General features: G+C 44.0%; 1 protein-coding gene across 3 annotated transcripts in view; it reads left to right on the plus strand.

Moving 5' to 3' along the window:
* The window catches only part of GALNT16 (polypeptide N-acetylgalactosaminyltransferase 16), a 72,623-nt gene extending 54,971 nt beyond the window's left edge, over window positions 1–17,652 (plus strand). For 2 of the 3 annotated variants that reach the window (XM_085062158.1, XM_085062161.1), the window contains exons 10-15: window positions 2,568–2,694; window positions 3,620–3,712; window positions 5,775–5,858; window positions 6,813–6,954; window positions 7,906–8,022; window positions 13,953–17,652. In XM_085062158.1, coding sequence (XP_084918284.1) covers window positions 2,568–2,694; window positions 3,620–3,712; window positions 5,775–5,858; window positions 6,813–6,954; window positions 7,906–8,022; window positions 13,953–14,090 — 701 coding nt within the window. In that variant the 3' untranslated portion in view covers window positions 14,091–17,652. The remainder of the gene's footprint in view (window positions 1–2,567; window positions 2,695–3,619; window positions 3,713–5,774; window positions 5,859–6,812; window positions 6,955–7,905; window positions 8,023–13,952) is intronic. The other variant, XM_085062159.1, reaches the window with a different exon arrangement.
* Window positions 17,653–19,374: the final 1,722 nt, after the last annotated feature.

Here is a 19,374-nt window from a genome sequence, read left to right on the forward strand (position 1 = left end):
CTCTTTTTTGTAAGAGATCTGATCTGCATGTCAGTGTCAGGTTAGGGATGTGGTTGGGTAATCCCCAAGGTGGTCAGAGCTGTATGCTGTCAGCATGAAGTAAATGGAGACTTTGTGTGATCAGGGCTACACACTCCTACAGGCATATGTGGTATTATAAGGGAGCTTTCACAGTACAAGAAAGAAAAAGGAACCTCCTGATGTTTAAATTGTTGCTTGTTTTTGGAAAATATTCCTCCAGTTCTTCACATGACAGTCTGTGTTGCCCCAGCTCTGAAATGGGCAGCCACTCCTACAGTCTCTTCTTATACCTCTTCCTGTCTCGAAGATGTCTGAATTGCTCTCTCAGCTTGACAGGTCAGAAAGATATTTTTCCTGATAAAACAAGCTTTTTTGTAAATGGAATTTGGTTATAAATAGATTTAGAAAGCAAACATTTTAGAAGCAGACTAGGGCATCACAAACATCTGAGGAATTCAGAGGCCCAGTGTAGTCTGTCCACTCACGTGCTCTTACAGGGCTTGGTGCTTAAACCCATCTCCTTGCACTTAATGGTGGCACAGATATTCCAGGCATCTCTCTTTGCCCCGTGTGAAGGGATGCTGCAATGTCACCAGGTGTTAATGACAAAAGCAAGAAGAGTGTTAAAGAGAGATTCAGGGAGACCTCAAGTATCTGGGGCATTCATTTAGAAATGGTGCAGGTGAAGCTGAAGAGATAAAAGCCTTCTGTAAATTCAGTGTCTCCTGTCACTTCACCCTCATCCTCCATCAAATCTGTTGCTGTTGAAAGCAGAGGGATAGAAATCAACCTGGATTTGACACCAAAAAGTATTCATTTTCCTTGAAGAATTCAGAGTGGTTAATTTACCCTCTTAACGAAAAAAAAGTGTACCATACTTAATTGAAAACTGGGGTTTCTGATCAAGGAAAAATATTGATAATGTTCTGAAACATTATTTTTACTAAATATTACAATTTTGAGTGGAAAGGAACTGTTTGGATTAGGTCAACATTTGTAGATAAGATGAGAGAGTGATTCTGTCTAAGATGGTGTGAGAAATCCTCTCTTGTGAAGTGGACATAACTTTTAAGTTACACATGCCAGACTGAGAGTTTAGTTTCTGTTGTAGGCCAAAGTGAGTCAGACGCTCATTTCAGGAAAGCAAATGTCAGCTGAACACATCACCAGACAGAAACTTATGTCTTGGGGTTTTTTTTGTTTCTAAAACCGTTTTTCTCATCAAATCTGGAGCTCCCTGTTAAAAAGAATCTGGAAAGATTACCCTAGAAAACTCAGGAGAGAAAAGAGCTAGTAAGAAATACAACAAAATACTGTCTAATCAAATGGGTTTTTTACTTAGGAGCTAGATTAAGTACACCATCTCCCCACACCCTGCAACTCACTGTTTGAACTACCTCTCAGTATGCAGAGAGGAAAGCTATGGAGAAAGATGAAGGCTGGGGAGATGTTAGTATGTGTACATGGTTTCAAACATCCATTAGGTCTGGATACATAATTTCTCTTTAATTTCTAAGCATCAGAGCCGCATAAATAAGGCATTCATGGAGGGAGATCCCAAATGAGTAAAGTTTTTGTAGTAATCATTCTATTCCATCTGAAGCCCTTTCGGTAAAGACTACCAAACTACCCAGCTAATTTTCATTTTCCTTGTTCCTTCTCTTCTCATCACCACATGAATTGCAAGTGGAAAACCCCTCTGGTGTGGCAGATTAAACTTGTGAGGACAGACCCATAAGCTTGAGCCAGGTCACATACCTTCTGTGATGCAAATCAGTGCCTGTACATCAAAGCTCCATGCTCTTCTATCCTTTAACAAAATGCTGAATCTAGCTTCAGGACAGAGTGGATTTCTTCAAGTAGCAGGATTCTCCCTGTATTTTCACAGTCATACTATATTAGACTGGTATCTGCTCTGAGCAGTTCCCTCAGCAGAGGCAACTGTTAAACAGTCATCCTCTTTTTTCTTTTCATTAGTAACAGAGCCAACCAGAATGAGAACAAGGAACTGTTGTAGGGTGGGTAACATAGAGGTATGAGGGAGGGGACTTCACTCTGGACATTGACTCCCTATGTCCTCATATTGTTCTCTTCTTTCCTCTTGTCTTCTAAACTCCCTTTCTTCCTCACAAGATTTGCTTTACACAGTAAATTCTTCCTTTTTAATTCCATCTATGTGCAGGGATGAGAGTGACAGAAGGTCAAAACAAGGTGTGTGTGTGTGACTGGTCTTGGTCCATTGCCAAATGCCATCCTGAGGGCCTGACATCCTGAGCAACCTCAAGGAACTGGTCGAATGCAAAGGTGTCTCACTGAAATGAGACCAAATAGAAGCAGGACTGGAGAATGCTTGGAAGTCCCTGAGCCACAATGGTTGCCTCCATTTTTACAAAGAGGGGACAGTTTCTGTGCTCTCACCATGACATTGCTTTCCCTGATTTTGCTGTTGCAGGCAATACACCTATAGCAGAGGGGCAAGGCAGTTGCCCTTCTTGGAGCTGTTGCTAATCTGTCTGCAGCTGTATTACTGTTGGGGTTTCTTCCAGAGCTCTCTTTCCGGGTGTGGATGTGTGGTGGCAGCTTGGAGATCGTTCCCTGCAGTCGAGTGGGACACGTGTTCAGGAAGCGCCATCCCTATGACTTTCCTGAGGGCAACGCACTGACTTACATCAAGTAGGTGTTGGGTAGCTCCTGGTAGCAGCCAGGCCACCTTCGTGTTGGACATGTCTAAATAAGTCTGAATTCTTTGTTGTGCTTTTGCCTGGTAACAGAGCACAGCTTGTGACTGAGCATCTGCTCTCAAGGGAAGGATGAGTTGCTGTTTTCTGTGAGCAAAACCTGTTCCCTTCTCTGTTGTTTGTATTATTGTGCCTTATTCCACCTCAGTCACTGGTGGAGGCAGGGAGCAGTATGGCTGAGTGAGACCCTGGCCATTCACGGGTGCTGCCCTGTGGCATGTGCCTGTGTGTCAGCAGTCCTTGGACATCCCTGTTGTCTCTGAGCTGTACATGTTCTAGGATAAGCCTTGAGGACAGCTTCTACTGCAGAACAGATGGGAAGAGAAAAGAGATGAGACAAAGTGCTTGACAGTGAAAGCAGTTAGGCACTAATGCAGGGCCTCAGAGAGATAGTGAAATCTCCATCACTGGAGATTTCAAAACTCAGCCAGTCAAGACCCTGAACAACAAAACCTAATCTGAAGCTAGTCTGCTTTGGGCAGAAGATTAGAGGTTAGATAGAGGTGCTTTCCAAGCTGAATTATCATATGGCGTTATTCTAATCTGGAGAAAGGGATACTGGTAATGAGTGTGATGGTGACAATCAGGCCTGGTGTCTCTGCCGAGGAAGCGTGTGTGAAAAAGTCATTGTAAACTATGGCAATTAAATTTTTACCTTCCAAACTGAAGTGTTCTTGCAAGGCTTTGTAGACTTAATGTGTTCAATCTCTATCCATCCATACTGTTTCGTGTTTGAGTGTGTCCCCCACTCCCTCCTGGCAGACAGGCCTTGGGTCTGCCCACCCAGTACCTGCTTGCTGGGAGGGCAGGTTCTGCAGCACAGCATCTCCTCAGCACAGCCTCTGCTCATGCCCATGCAGGAACACCAAGCGCACAGCAGAGGTGTGGATGGATGAATACAAGCAGTACTACTATGAGGCTCGGCCGTCTGCTATTGGCAAGTCGTTTGGAAGGTAAGCTGCCCCAGACCTTGGAAGGTGGGCTCTGGTAAACCCCTTGGTAACAAATAGTTTTTAGGTCTTATCTGGGGCTAAGTGTGAGAAACAGAGATGCTCTGAGCAGCTGGCTTGCCAGAGAGGTTGAGTATCTGTCTAATGAGGTTTGCTTCTCATTCACTTTATTTCTTCCCCAGTAACCTTGCATAAATCATTTGTTAGCAGAACGCCAGAGAGATCTGTAATGACATTAAAAGACCAGATATTTTAAGTGGATAGATAGGGATATTTTTCTAACACAGCATGCAGCTGTTCTGGAAATGTTCTGGCTGTGCAGTTACTAGAGCTTGATCTAGTACAGTTCCTGTGCAGATGTAAAATCCTAGGGCAAGCACGGCTGGCTGGCACATGGGGCGTGTTGCACTTGGTGCACTCCCCTCTTTCCTGATGGATGAATGCTGCTTTGCCTGGTTTGTAGGGCAGGAGAGAGCATGGCCAATGGAACACAGTCTGCAGAACTGTGCTCCTTACAGCACCTTTGTTAAAGATTAATTGTTTCAGCTTAACAGTTCTCTGTGACCCAGAAATCAGTGATGGACACCAAACCTTGGATGAGGGGAGAGCTTGCTCTCTTGTGGTCTCAAGCCCCTATGACTCCCAAATAAGAGTAAAAATCCCAGGAGTGCTGTGTTTCTGTGGGTTGTATCTGCCTGTGAACAAATGGCTATTGTTGTATCAGTGTCAGGACTTGGCAAATGTGGTATTATCTCAAATGTGTAGCTGTGTGCACAGGATAATGATGCATCTCTTATTTATGACAACCAGGCCACTTTTTCTTGCTGTAGACTGTGCTTTATTATCATGATGCATTACATATCTTCATAATAATAGCTTTGCCTACCTAATTTATCAGTTCTTGAGCTGACTGCAGCAGCTGGGCTGGGACCAAATAGCAAGTAACCCTGCTGCTTGTGAAGGAAACCAGACTATTGTATATTGTATGTGGATATATTGCTCATGCGTTTTAGCAGCAAAACCTGCAGTTCTTGCTTACACAGATTTCCTAGTAACTTCACTGGCAGCACTGGCTGAATAAAAGCTGAAGCAGAGCATAAGGCTTTGATTTCAGGCAATTTCCTGTAGTAACAGCTCTGTGAACCTGCATTAAATCTAGATTTTAGGGTGCAAATGCCTTTGACACCATCACTGACAACTGGGCGTAAAATGGACCCTCTTTCCCCATAATTCTGATGTGGATATAAAATCTAAAACATTCCCCTGAGGTATGTAGCCTCATGTATATGTACAGTGGCCTCTGTGGGCTGAAGATGGAAAGGTACATGGGTACAGTTGAAATTACTTCCCAACACACAAATGTAGTATTACAGCTTAAAAGACAAGAGTTCCTGGTTTTGCTGCTTAGTAAGACTGCTGGAAGGAAATCCTCTTCTTTAGCCAGCTAAAGCCAAACAAATCAGCACTGGGAAGACTGCCACAGCAGACAGCTACTGAGATGTTGAGGTAATCTCCCCTTATATTCCCACCCTTTCCCCAAACTGCTTAAGAACAAATAATTAAGTTCACCAGGTCTGAGTTCTCCAGCCTGAGACTAGAGCAGCTGCCATGAGCTATACACATGCTTTAGCATACACAGATGAATCGTCATGTACCTGAGCACAAACTCTTTCTAGGCCTTCTCAGCAGCTGACTTGTGCAGGTTTCATGGTATGCCTCTACAGGGGCACCCAGAGGCAGAAACACTTTCCTGATCTTACAGCAGTTTTACTGCAATGTATTATTTAACAAGGTAGGACCTGGGCTCTGCCATCGCTCTGAGTCAAAGGAAATGCAAGAACAGCTCTCTAAAGTGTTTGTCTTCCATTTCTATTTCTTGTCACTTGCCTCTCTCCTCCTTTTCATCTCAGGCCGCTGCTAGTGCTCTGAACCCAGCAACAATTATGTGGGAGAATGAGTAATGGCAAAAAGTCACATAATTTCCCTCAAACCTCCTGGCCAGTTTCCATTGTTCCCCTCCCTCCTGTTCACTGTCTTATTCTCATCAAACTGCCTGTGTTTCCAGTGTTGCAGACCGAGTGGAGCTACGACGCAAACTGAACTGTAAATCCTTCCAGTGGTATCTGGAGAATGTCTACCCTGAGCTCAAGTGAGTCAGTTCTTCACTTGTAGAAATCTCTGAGGGATTTGGGAGGTGGGTCACAATGAGAAGATGAACCTTGACAGCACTGGGCGAAAGAGAGACTTATACTTGGAAAATGTTTCCCTCTGTTCTTTTGGTGAGAAACCTCCTGTGTTTTCCTGGCTTGTATTACCACAGCTCTGCAAAAGGTCTGACTTCCATTCTGCCCCACATAGCTGTCCCTTGGAGATGTGCAACAGTGGTGTTTTCAGAGGTGTGGGGTGTAGACAAGTGCCAGAACACTACACCCCTCCCAGTCTTCACTTGGTCTCTGCCCTTTGGATGTTCTGCCTGGAGGTAGTTGAGCCAAGTAGAACTGAACAGCTTCAGTGCAGAGGTTTGGGTGGTTCAGAGAAGGTTCTAATGACTGCCAGAACCTGCTGTCCCCATGGCTTCCCCTGCCCTGGGTCAGGACACAGTAGTGTCGTGTCCTTTCTCAGCTGGGAAGTAGCCTGGGTAGAGCTGTGTTTTTGGCACGTGTGTGCCAGCATGCCCTGGCAATGCATCTTTACCACTCAGTCTGTGGCTAGCATGAGCTAAAACAATGAGGCAATGAATATGTGTTATCTGGGGAGAAGACTGAAAAAGGGGGAGGCAGAAGCAGAATAAATCCTTGTGGATATGGCTTTTTGCTGGAAACAGCCTCTTTCAGAATTTCGGAATCATCACATTAAACTGCTTGGGGTACCTCTAAAGATCCTGGTATGCCTTATGAGAAAAAAAGGTGCCAGTCCTCTGACCAAGTTCTGCTTTGATTTTTGCCTCCTCCAGATATTTCCAGTGGATAGCATGATATTGTACATTCTCTGTCAAATACAGGCAACTGTGTTTCAGTCAAGGGCCAATTACGCCCTTATAATGTGAAAGTACTTTGGACATTTCTCTGTATGAAGTGCCATGCAACTGTCATTTTACTTCAAGGATTCCTGAAAAAGAGTTGATTCCAGGAATAATTAGACAAGGAGGAAACTGTCTGGAGTCTCAGGCACAGGATACCACAGGGAATATGTTGGCTGGCATGGGAAACTGTAAAGGAACAGTGAACAATCCACCTGTCACTCAGGTAAGGCAGGCTTCAGTTTGGTGCTTTGCTCCTGCTCCTACCCTTTTTATTATCTGAGAATGAAGAGGCAACGCTGGCCTTGGTGGGTTTATAGGGAGGTGAATGAAGAAAGAATTTGACCCTCTTAATGATTAATGTGGTGCAGTTCTCCTAAATGCACTGGAGCTATGATGGTTTCTGTGAGCTGAAGATATGCACTCAGACTCTCCTTTGGTGACTGAAAGCAGCAGGGAAGCAGCTTGAGAAAGTTAAGGGTCACGGTAGAATATTTTGTGCCAGAAAATTCAAAATATTCACATCTGTTAACTGTTGGAAACTAGTTTGCAGCCAGGATTCAATGTGCTGTTTAATCTGACTCATTGTTTTTTGTCATTACCATTTGAAATCTCTAAAACTTACTGCAATTTGTATTCCTTTCCTTAAGGAAAGTATAGTAATAATAGTTAATTGGATCAGGTATCCATCTAGTCAGAGGATGGAAAAATGAGTCAGCTGTCCTTTATGCATGCTGGTGATATATGGATATGCTTGGATGTGTTTTGCTTTGCTGGACCATCCATAGGTCCTGGATACCTGTAACAGATCATGTCTTCTCTGTGGAATATGCAGAAGCAGGTGCACATCACGTATGTCAGGGCTCGGGATCCACCTTGCTTTGTAGGTCTGAAATCTGTAAATCTGCAGAGCAGAGAGTTGCATGGGATTCAGGGTTAATCAGGCACCTCAGATAGTGAGGGGAGACAGCTGCAGGCTTTGAAATGGTCATGATGCACCAAGCCTGAGCATAAACTTCTGATCAGGCAAAGACTGCTGTGGTAGTCTTCCCAGGGAGCCTTCGGTAGGAAGAGAACAAAAGGTAGAGGTTTTTTGAATATCTGATAGAAAAAGCTCTCTCCCTCATCTGATCACTGTTTGGATCCTAATGGAACCTTTCTTTTTCTTATTCCAAAGGAGTGGATATTCAGTGATCCTTTAATTAGACAGCAGGACAAGTGTCTTTCCATTACCTCCTTTTCTACTGGCTCTCAAATCACACTGGAAGCTTGCAATCAAAAAGATGGCAGACAGGTAGGTAACTGTGCACCTGTTTCTAATGCCTCCATTGCCACACACCAGTGTACCTACACCAGTGCAGCCAGCAGGGGCAAACCCAGTGCTATCCAAGCACATAGAAGTCCTTTCCATCTTCTGCATCTCCCTCTCTGCTATGTTTCATAAGCTTGGATGTATGAGAGTGCATTGTGACCAAGAAGGAGGTGCAGTATGTGGGTGTGTGCTCTGCCTGGGCCCTTGGCTGCATGGTTGGCTCCAGTTCAGTAGCACCCCGACCTCACTTGGATAAGTTTATGTGCAGCCAGATTGATGCATGGATGAAGCACAGCACCAAAGAGAGGTAGATTGGGCAACTGCTTTGACATACCTAAGGGAAGAGTGGTGTGTGCTATCATTTGTTTATTTATTTAGAAATGGGAGAGCTGTGTCCTTTGTGCTGTCTTTGGACATGTGAGCAGACCTTTAAAGCTGAATGCATGCAGCTGGTTTAAGAAATGCTGACTGACATAAAGCACCGTATGTTCCACCTGAACTGCTCCCTAGAGGAAAAGTACACGGCAGCAATGTTCCCAACAAAATGCAGCTCTTTGACTTATGCTGTTCCCAAGATGTGCATCCCTGATCTGTCAGGACAAATCAATCATTTTGCCTTACAGCACTAGGTAAGGGATGGCCTCTGCAATGGCCAGGGTGCCCTCAGCAGCGATGTGATGTGCCTTTTTATCAGAACTGGGCAAAGCACAAAAGGGAACAATGCTACACTGGCAGACAGCAGATTGGATTTGTTTCATTCCTAGTTCCCTTTACACCAAGAGAGAACAAATTTTCTGTCATCGAAGCCTATGCTGACTCTGTGCTTTCTGACGTATCTGTTACTTTGATAGCCCAAAAGTAAAAGATGGCTCAGCTTTGACCAGTTCTCAGCAGCATTTGCTTTTGTCAGTACTTTTTAATGCTATATGAATCCTTGAAATTAGTTCTTCCTGAAAGAAAGCACTGAAATCCAGTCCTGTCCATTTATGGAAAACCTGTGTAGACTTTCCTCTGGAGGGCTGGTTAATGCAGAAATGCCTTGAAGACTTGTCGCCTTGAATACGCTGGGAAAACTCTTGAGTTTGGATTAGTCTGTAAGGATATCCCAGGTGGACTGTGCTTGCCTGCTCCTTTTTCTTGTTGGCAATCACTCACCACCTTGCTGTGTAATTAGGTCACTCAGCTTCTCCTTATGTGCCTTGCAGTATTTTCCTCCCTGGCAGCTGAGAGGACTCTAGCAGCTGCCAAAATCAGCTGTCTTTCCCTGCCTCCCCTCTCACGAAGGGACAAGGGTCCCTCAAGGAGGGTGGAGTCCAAGCTGTATCAGCCAGAAGAGAGATTAATCCACAGTAATACAAGCAGGCTTATTCTGCTGCTGGAATAGGATTTATTGAATCTTGATGTGTTGATTATATACAGGCTCATTATAAAGACATGCACACACACTTAAGGATGTGAGCTGTTGTTTTCCATTACCTTATGTGAGCAAACTGCACTTACATCAAGGACTTGACCTAGCAGATGATTTAACCAACTGAATCTAAGCAAGGATTTTGTTAAAGCATTTCAGATAATTAGAGACTGATTTGAATTGCAGCTGCCATTCCAAACTGCCTTGCAGCTGATGGGATAAGGTGGGGTGAAGTGGGAGAAATGCATTTGAATTTTTAATGTAATTTGGGTTGAAGTGCTCTTAAATGTTTGGGTCTTTTTTGTAGTCCCAAACTCCCATTTCAGATTTCTACTTATAAAGCCAATTCTACTTGAAATGCTCAAGTTTGTTGTGTTGCTGGGGAATGTTGTTATGGTTCTTTCCTTTCATAAACACAACAGTAATTGTTGTTAACACTGACATTAGATTTTAATTAGCTAGAAGTCAGTCAGTTTGCAAACTATTCCATTCTCTCTCCTCCTGATATTTGGGAGGTTGATTTCCAAGAAAGGGCAAAGCTGGAGGGAACAAATTCCCTCAGTTGCCCTGCAGCTCTCCTGTCTCCCCACGGATACTCACAGCCCAAAGTGCAAGTGCTGAGGGGGAGAGCAGTGTTTTCAAACTGTGCATGGGTGTATCCACTTCTCAGTTCAAGTGGGCTTCTCAGAAAGCCAGAGGAGCTGGGTGGAGGGAGGGGAGCTGAGCTACTTCAGAGAACTGGAAATGACAAGCAGGAGCCCTGAGTAGGTGGTCTGAGTGCAGGAGGGTGAGCCTGGGCAGCATGCATCACACTCATCACACATACAATATCCTAAGAGGAGATGGCAGCATAAAGAAAGTCCAGCTTTGAGCATCTTTCCTGTCATTGTCATCAGAGATCTGTGATGAAAGATATTTGGATTTTCCTGAATCTAGACTTCATGTCTGTGTCTGAGTAATAAAAAAGCAACGTTTCTGACAAAAGACAGTACACGTGATAGCTTTGGTTTTTAGCGTCCCTGGAGTAGATTGGTTAGATCCTTATGACAGCACCACACAGCTCCTAAAGTTGGTTTCTGCTTTCAAGCATACTGAAGCTGTGCCCATGCTACACAGCTATTCTGCATTAAGCATGTCCCAAGGACAGATAATTCTGTTGTTAATTGTGAGTGCTAATAACCGTCCATTTAATATATAGGTAATACTCTAGCAGAGGCTTTAGACTATTATGAGTTGTGTCTAGAGTATTACCTCAAAATAAGTCTAGAATTTTGCAAGCAGGAGGATATGAGACAATAGTCACACTTTAGATGATTTTTGGTTCAGTCAGACTCCCTTGGGTTGAAAGAAACCAGAAATGAAATCTATTTGGCAACATGATCCTATTGATCATTCAATAGCAACAGCTGGCACTGCTAGCAGAAGACCAGCCAAAAGCTATTGTGCATAATCAGAACTAGATTTCAAACCAGATGGATGTTATCCATAATGTTATTTGGAGAATAGCATTTTTAGTTGAATACACAATAAATTATTGCCTTCAGCTTTGTTTTTTGGCTCTGACTGACAGTAGGAGTGGTGTTTTAATTTGTATTGTAGTGAGGACAAATAGAAGGCAAAGTGAGAGTCAGACACTAAAACAAGAGAATGAAAATGAGAAACATTGGCACAGTATTTCCCAACAGAACAAGAAATGCTGAGAAATCCTATTAAACAGCTATATTTCATTAAAATGTTCTGAAGGAATGTGACCTCAGCCTGAAAATGAGGACACCATTTTTTTGTGAGACAAACAGTATTTGAAATCCTGTGTCTCTTTGTATGCCATTGGGAGAATTTTCCCACTTCTCTGTGTATATTACCTGAAGTGAAGATGAATGCAACTTTATACAAAGTATCCAAAAGAAAAGCAGTGAAAGCCTGTCTATTTTGAAAGCTCCTGACTCAGCATCTTTATGATAATAAGTAGATAAAACAATGCTGGCAATATGCCATACTTTGTAAGTAGTTTTCAGGAGACAAGAGTTTCTCTCAGTTATGATTTAGTTTTACAAATTTCAGTGCTCAAAGGAGGACAGTACTTGCTGGATGCTGGTGTGAGCTTTTCCATCACACTCTGTCTGCTCGTATACTTAAAATTCGGTGTTCAAGACGAGCTTCAGGCTGCCCATGGCTCTGCAAATACATTCAATTACAACATCCTCAGCTACTCCAGTTATCAGCTCCCCATACATTTCTGTTTGAAGCATCTCAGTCCTCATAAGCAAAATATGCCTTTCTCAGCTGTGCTTTCTAAGCTTGGCCAATTCCACAGTTAGGATTTTGAGAAAAACCCTGGACTGCCTTGGGTTACTGGGGGTTAAAAGAAAACTTTTGATTATCATGAAAAATTAGACTAGTGTAAACAATTTCAGCTCTTGTGTATATTGGATAGAAGAGCACTGGCTATTTGTGACTTTTCTCTTAGTAACTGCACATAGAGTACTTCTATCCAGCCACCTATAAGTACTTTGAAATTATAGATAAAAAGGGAGAGAGAAATTTACAAAAAAGTGTGGGAAATAGCATGTTCTTTTACAGCAGGGTCTTCTGGTGAGCTGCAGGGTGTGTGGGAGAGGCAGCTGGCAGGCTTCCTGTAGCACATGCACAGGGGAAGGTGGAGACTGGGAATTCACAAATAGAGAGAGGTAGTAACAAAGTGGAGGGCAAGGAGGTAGGTGTGCTTTGGAGAAGGTCAGAAGGCTCTTCACTGAGGTGTCTGTGACACTGGGAGACAGTGTTGGGAAGGCTGTCATGCAGCAATGGCACCAGCAGGCACAGAGCACAGCTTTCCAGGGAGAAGACCCCCTCCTTTACACTCCATCATTACAGCTGCTGCTTTATGGTATTAACTCTTCCCCAGCTCTTTGTGGGAAGGCTTCTGCCAGATGGGAGCCAGATGGCTCTGGGACCTGTGTAGGCAGTGGGTTGCAGCAGCTGGTGAGGGCATTGCAGTGCAAAGACTGCATTGTATCTTCCTGTCCATCATCACTGCATTCCTCTGCCCCCTTCTCTGTTAAAATCAGCTTCCTGCTGCACAAACTCTCCTTTAGTGGTATCCTGTCGAACAGGGCTAGCAGTGCTGCAAATTGATGCTGCCTCTGGTATTTAGTCTTGAAAAAATATGTGATACAGGAGCAACAGATTACTCTGGGCTTTGCAACTGCCCTGCCCTCCAAGAAACATAGCAGCTGCTAGCAATATGTGAACATAACTGAATATCTTAAACCACACAGCATGTGGCAGTCTTTTTGCTATGCTACTCAAGAATTTAAATGTTTGTAGGTTTTGACATTGTCCAGATATTGCAGGAAATTTTTTAATTCCCTTTGCTTATCTTTTCTGCAATACCCTTGAGGTCCATCAGTGTTATCAAACTGATTCTTTTTCTTCGTCAGTCTCATGGGTTAGCCAACACGTCCTCATAATATTCGTAAACTGTTTACTGACTGAGCACCCCGACTGTAATTCTAACTGGGTCATCTGTATGACTGAAAAGAATGAAGAGAAAATCCCTGGAGCCTGGACCCCTCAACCTTCCAACCTGTTGAGCTCAGCTGTGCCCCACTGGAGGTGAATGGCACCACCTCATCTGGGAGATCCCAAATCCACAGACTCATTTCTAGTTTTTTCTCTTCATTATCAGCCAGTGTTACCAGTTTTTTCCAGCAGGGATAGAAGGTACAGCCCTTTCCCAGCAAAATTTTCAATTCAAGGTTAGGATGTATCTTTGTTTCTGGTAAGTAGCACAACCAAAGTGGACCTTCAGGAAAGGGGTGTATATGGGACCATTTGAATTTGATGAAAGAAGAGATGAGGGGACAATGGAAGAGAAAGAGATCCAGTTGAACAGTAGGAAGTGTGATTTTTGCTTTCTGTGGATGGGTTGCTCTCTGTGTTGGGAGACCTTTCAGTGCTTTGCTTTCCATGGATTGGAAAGGAACCATAGAAAGGTTTCAAGTTTTGACAGGTGTCTGGGTGCCCAGGACAGAGAATGGCAAGGAAACTATGAGTATAATATGCTTTGAAAACACCACTACTTGCTGATTTTTGTGTTGATAGAATCAAACAATCATAGAATGTGCTTAGTTGGAACAGACCCATCCACATCATTGAGTCCACTTCCTGGCCCTTCACACAACACCCCAAGAGTCACATCATGTGCCTGAGAGCATTGTCCAAAAGCTTCTTGAACTCAGACAAGGACTGGTGCTGTGACCAATGGTGTTGTTGGCCTTCTAGATGTGTCTGAGTATCCAGCCCTATAACTCAGCTAAACCCTACCTCTACCTAACTGCAGGTATCCTTAGTACAGGAAACCAGTGATTTAGAGATATTGGCTGTACCCAGATTTTCACTCTCCACAGTTACTGGAATTTACTTGAGATTACCCTCAACCTTGAAGTTACAGTTCTGTAGGGGAATGACAGTAACATCATGTTTTTTCTGTGTCTTCTTGCAGAAGTGGAAAATGAAAGGCAGTTTCATTCAACACTTTGTCAGCGGTCTCTGCCTGGAAAACAAGACTGGAAAAGTGGTGACCAACCCCTGTCAAGCAGGAGTACCTGGCCAACAGTGGGAGCTGCTACAAGCAACATGATGGTAGCACAGAGATCTCCTTGTTTCTTTGTGCATGAGACTTTGGGAAGAGAGGGGGATCAGGAAGGGAGGAACAGTTTTGTATGTCTGACCCTAAATGTTTTCATTGTGCCCATCAGTAAGCACTTCAGCTGAGCACTTGACGTTTTTGAGCTTTTCAGAGAAGAAGCTGGGGGTGATAGGGATAGGAGAGTTGTTGAAATCTTCCCATCTGTTGTCTTAAGTTCTCCTTTGTAGCTGATGCCTGTGCACAGCTTCACCTGGAGATGGAGGAGCACCCAGCCCAATACTTGGAGTGACCAGAAGTACCTTGCAACTCTCCCTATCTTTTCTCTGCATCCAGAGTCCATGACCTTCAACTTAGGCTATGCTTGTACAAACATTGGTAGCTCTTTGGCTTCCCTGGCTTTTTGTGCTAACATCATGCATCATTTATGCATATGTCTCTCAGTGAGGACTGGCCAGAAGAGTCATCATGATCAGCAGAGAGGCTAGGAAAGAGCTAGCAGATCATGGGGGCAGGTTTGTCACCTCTTTTTTTGTGATCCCATTCCTTCCTCTGCCCACAGTAGCTGCCCTACAGCAAAATGTGCTGAGGTTGGGGCAACCCTGACAAGAGAGATTGAAAAGGGACAATCTGTTTTAGCAGACTAACCATGGATTGGTTTTAGAATTCTTCCTTGTAGCTTTTTTATGTGTGGAAGGCCAGCCCTGCCTCCAAGAGTGATCCAAGCCTGCAGGTTGAGGGTACCACGCTCTGGTGGAGCCAGAGACAGGTGCCAACACTTTGGGGTGTCAGGGGAGCTGGGACTGTTCTCTGGCTGCTTGTCCTGGTGCTACCAACTCACAGCTGCATGGGCAGCACACACAGACACAGGTGCTGCACATGGCTCAGGCCTGTGGCAGGAGCCCACCTGGATCCCCACTGTGAGAGACAGGAGGGGACAGCCCTAGGTGATAGCAGACTTCTTGCTGCTGGCTGGGCAGGGCCACAGTCCTCATGCCTGTCTCTCCAGCTCTGCACAGTCCCTGTGAACACAGCCTGGCATGACAAACCACCCAATCCCTCTGTCTAGTTGCTTTTCCACCTCTCTTTGAGAAAAATGAGGCAAAAGGGCTGGGGCTGCTATACTTTTGTTGCTGCTCTCTCTTCCCAGTGAGCACCCTGGGGAGAGGTTAGCTGGTGAAGCTGAAAGTGCCCCCTGCACAAATGCTGCCACAGTGTAAGCCTGCCCTGAAAGATCTCTTCTTTGTATTCTGGAAATACCAAAGACACTGGTGTTTCTAGCTAACATCCCAGTCCTGCTCCCAGTTACCAGTCAGCTCCAGCTGAGTGTGGTTTTCAAACCTGCCAAGGGAGGCTTACCTAGTCAAATAAATAAAGTCCCCCCAACCTTACCTTCTCCTAACTAAATCTGTGAAATTTTCCTCTTGAGCTAGATTTTGTAAACCAGCCCTCTTTGCCAAGAAACTGACAGGGGAACCAGATGGTGGGACCATCCACTTTCATAAGGCAATTCCCTGCCTGGATCCTTTCTGATCTGGTGCAGAAGAAACAGGTTCTTCATTTGGATTCTGAACAGCAGTTGGCTTTTGGTCATGTTTGTATCTCTTTTTAATTCTTTCTCAAAGCTTGGCATTAGCCCAAACAGTTGACAAAAGAACAGATAATGTTCTTCATACATTGCATGTGCTTAGTGTGAAAACAGGACAATGTTTTTTGTTCTTGGTTTAAAACAATTAAATCCATCATGTGTCAGGAGCTCTTTTCCTGTCTTCCCCTTCACTTTGACATCAGCTCCCCATCTTGGCACTGATTAGCCAGAAGAGTGATCTGCCTGCACTGTGTAAACTCATGAGGGAGTTCCTTTTCATCCTTACAGAATGGTGCAGCTGCTCTTCTGTGTGGAAATGAGGGCACTGACTCTGCAGTGATTTCTCCTTCCCTGTATAGGGATGCTTTGGGCTGGAACCACTGAGGTCAGGAGAGGGCAGAGAAGGAAGGAAAATGACCTAGGAATGGAAAGAGAGCAAGACAGACAGGCCCACCAAGGGAAGAGATGCCATCCTATCAACTACTGCATTTTTAAACAAGAATATACAGGATATATACTACTTCCTGAGTAGCATCATTATGCAGTAGGAGACAGGAACAGTCAAATTCTTACACACCTGCTTGAAAAATATTGATGCAAAGGGCCACTGAAAAGGTGCTGTGTGTAAGCTCCACATAAAATGAAGCATGAAAGGATTACATATTTTCATCAAAACACAGCCTAAGTGGATCATCTGACCTCCCCCCATTTCACTCTCCAGCAGCTTATGGGCTGCAGCTAACAGCATATTCACTCCTCTACCAGGTACTGCATCCTTCCTCCCTGCTCCCACTCTGTGTGCAGCTTTCTTGCAGTTCCTTCTTCATAACCACTCTGGGGCCAGGGCCCAGCTCCTCCACAAACACTGCTCCTGACTGCTGCAGACCTCAGAAACTCTGCTTTATATATCCAGTCTCCAAGCTCTGGGCCAGGCCTAATTCAGTGGTCTCTTGTCAGCACGATGACTACTGCCCTTGACTTCGTGTTTGGTTCCAATGCTGGAGGTTGCTGACTGCTCCTGGAGCAGAATTACCTGGACCAGCTGTGTTGATTTGTGCCTCTCTTCCTACTGCTCTCCTCCTGGCAGAGTGTGAACTGGCATCCTTCTTGGGCTGTAAGCTGGGGCAGCTGAAGAAGATACTCTCCTTCTTCACTCTCCTCCTGGGGGAGGAAAGGGCAAAGGTGGACATATGCTAGATGTCAATAACTCAAATTGCTTTTGGAGTATGAAGTTTAATTTTTTAATTCTGCCTGGTTTTGGACATGTTCTCCTGAGGTCACCTCCCAACTGCTCACTCTTCTGTCAGCTAAAGCATTGCTTTAGCTCAACCTAGACCCTCCCCCCCCTTCATTTTTCGGAAGCCATTGGTTTCCAATGTATTTTAGCAGTTGCTGAAAAGGAGGTACATTACAAAAGGCTGCTGTCAAGTATGGGCAAACTGAACTTCTTGGAATAAACAAAATCTTGTCCAAGCTTATTATTAGCATACTTTCCATTTCCCTTGCTCTGAAGGGAAGAACAATATTATCTCTGTTTTTTTTCCCCAAAGTCCACACAGTGCCATGTTTTGGAACAGGTCTGTGTTAGGATATTTTCAAGCAAATGGACTGTTTTTAACAGTCAAAACAAGCAGCTGCTCACTGTTGTTTTCCTGTTTACTTTAAACAGCCCCCTAGACTGTCAAGACAGAGCATTTGCATTGGTAATACCTTTAAAGAAAGCTGTTATTGTATCAGAGCATCCAATGTAATTTCCTGTGCTATGAACCAATGGGGGCTTATTTAAGAGGAGCTGAATCTACTGTTGTACAGAAATCAATTTCACAAGGTTTATTTTTCCCACTCACTTGTAAGTTGCACTTTGCCAGATGTAATTTATGTGGAACCCAGATTAGTTTTCCTTTTTCTTCAAAAAAGCATGTGCCAGAATCTGTTTATTGCCTGGAATAAAATCCATTTTGAAATAAATTGTTTCAGCCTGTTCTTATTCCCCTTTGCTTCTTCTGTTGGAAAAGAGCATCCTTTCTTGTCTGATGTCCTCCTCTGTCTCTCACTGGGTTTGTTCTCCAGATAGACGTACCTCAGTCCTTTGCATGGGTTCAGGGGCTGCCTCAGGAGGGATACTGCTGGAGCTGGCAGAGATGCTTCTAGGGTACAAGGATGTGCCAGCTGAAAAGGACTGAAAAAGTCCTTCTCAACTGAATAGGGAGACAAGTATCCTTCCTGGCAATTAGTGAACTGACTTACATGCTGAAAGAAATCACTGGGGTTGTGGGGAATTAATTCTTCCTTTACTTCCTCCTTGATATTTTCCTTAAGCTAGCAGCTTGCCTTTATTTTACATAAGCCTCCCAAAGACCCTTCTTCTGCTTCTAGCTTGAGGGCAAAGAAGCATCACCACCCACATATGTCTCCTAGCATGTGCATTGCTGAGCTTCAAATATTGTGACTACCCAAGGAGGCTGGTAAGCTTTTCTAACCTCATATTATTTAAAAAGAAAGGAGAGGGGACAAAAAGAAAAAAAAAAAAGACAAAGGGAAAAAAAAGAGAGGAAAAAAAAGCCCAGCCAGCAGTGTCAATTTGGAGACTTCGAGTTTAAAATTGAAGGACATAGTTGGGCTGTGTCCCTGGAGCCCTGCCATGCACACCCTGAGTGATGACCACCAAAGTGCCCTAGAAACCAGGAGGTTCTCCAGCTGTAATGATGGCTGGAAAGTCTTTAATTAGTCCTGCCTAGGACAATGATATACTGATCTTCTGAAGAGCCAGACTGGAGGGGGTTGGGAGGGAAGGAGAAATGAGTGAGGGATGAGGAAATGAGGAGGATAGGGTCAGACATGCAGTGGTCTGACACATACACAATATACAGAAGAGTTTGGAGTAGAAATAGGTGCCTCAAAAGGGACTAGACCCTAGACTGGGAAAAATTATATGGGAGTAATTTCTCTGCTGGAGGCTGAAAACATTGAAGCACTATGTGCACAGCAGTCATACAGCTGGGTCAAATTCAGTAGATGCTTTATCTAAAAAGGAAAATCAAGTATTGTTTGGATTTGTTGCCAAATTGTTTATTTGAGTTTTTTAAATACTCACATACTTCACTTTAGAACTCACAAAGCAGATTACTTTCTTAGAAATAGAGGTATTCTCTAGGCTACATTCAGTAACAAATCTAGGTGCTAAGGGACCATCATTTTCTGCAGTTTGTTAAAAGGGATTTGCTTCATACAGAGACCTGATGGGAATGTCTCTTAATTCTCAATACTCTCTGCTGTTGGGCTTCAGGGGGTGTGGAAGGAGATATCTCTAGTCCTTTAATTGGACTTCTTCATCATTTTATAAGTACATTCTAAGTTCGGAAGCATCTGGAAACCCAACTGTTGCTCTTCCCTAGGGCAAGCATCCTAACATGCTCCCTGCATCCTTTCTCCTTTGGTCTTTACTGCTTGGTCCAAATAGGAGCAGAAGAGCTCCTGTATCCCTCCCTTTTAGGGAGCCAAAGATTCGTTCCTTCATCATGACTTCTGAGAACTTTAAAGAGAAGCAGAGTAGCCCTGGAGAACTGCAAATATGGAAATTCAATGTTTAGATCTACCTGAAGCAAAACTTGTTTTCAGTGTGTTTGCTATAGCAGCAAAAAATCAGCAGTGAAGTGCCTTATGAAAATAAACAGGATATTTGCAGCATGC

The sequence above is a fragment of the Lichenostomus cassidix genome, chromosome 5 (genome assembly GCF_008360975.1).
Source record: "Lichenostomus cassidix isolate B80296 chromosome 5, HeHo_3.0, whole genome shotgun sequence".
In the NCBI taxonomy this organism is placed as follows: Eukaryota; Metazoa; Chordata; class Aves; order Passeriformes; family Meliphagidae; genus Lichenostomus; species Lichenostomus cassidix.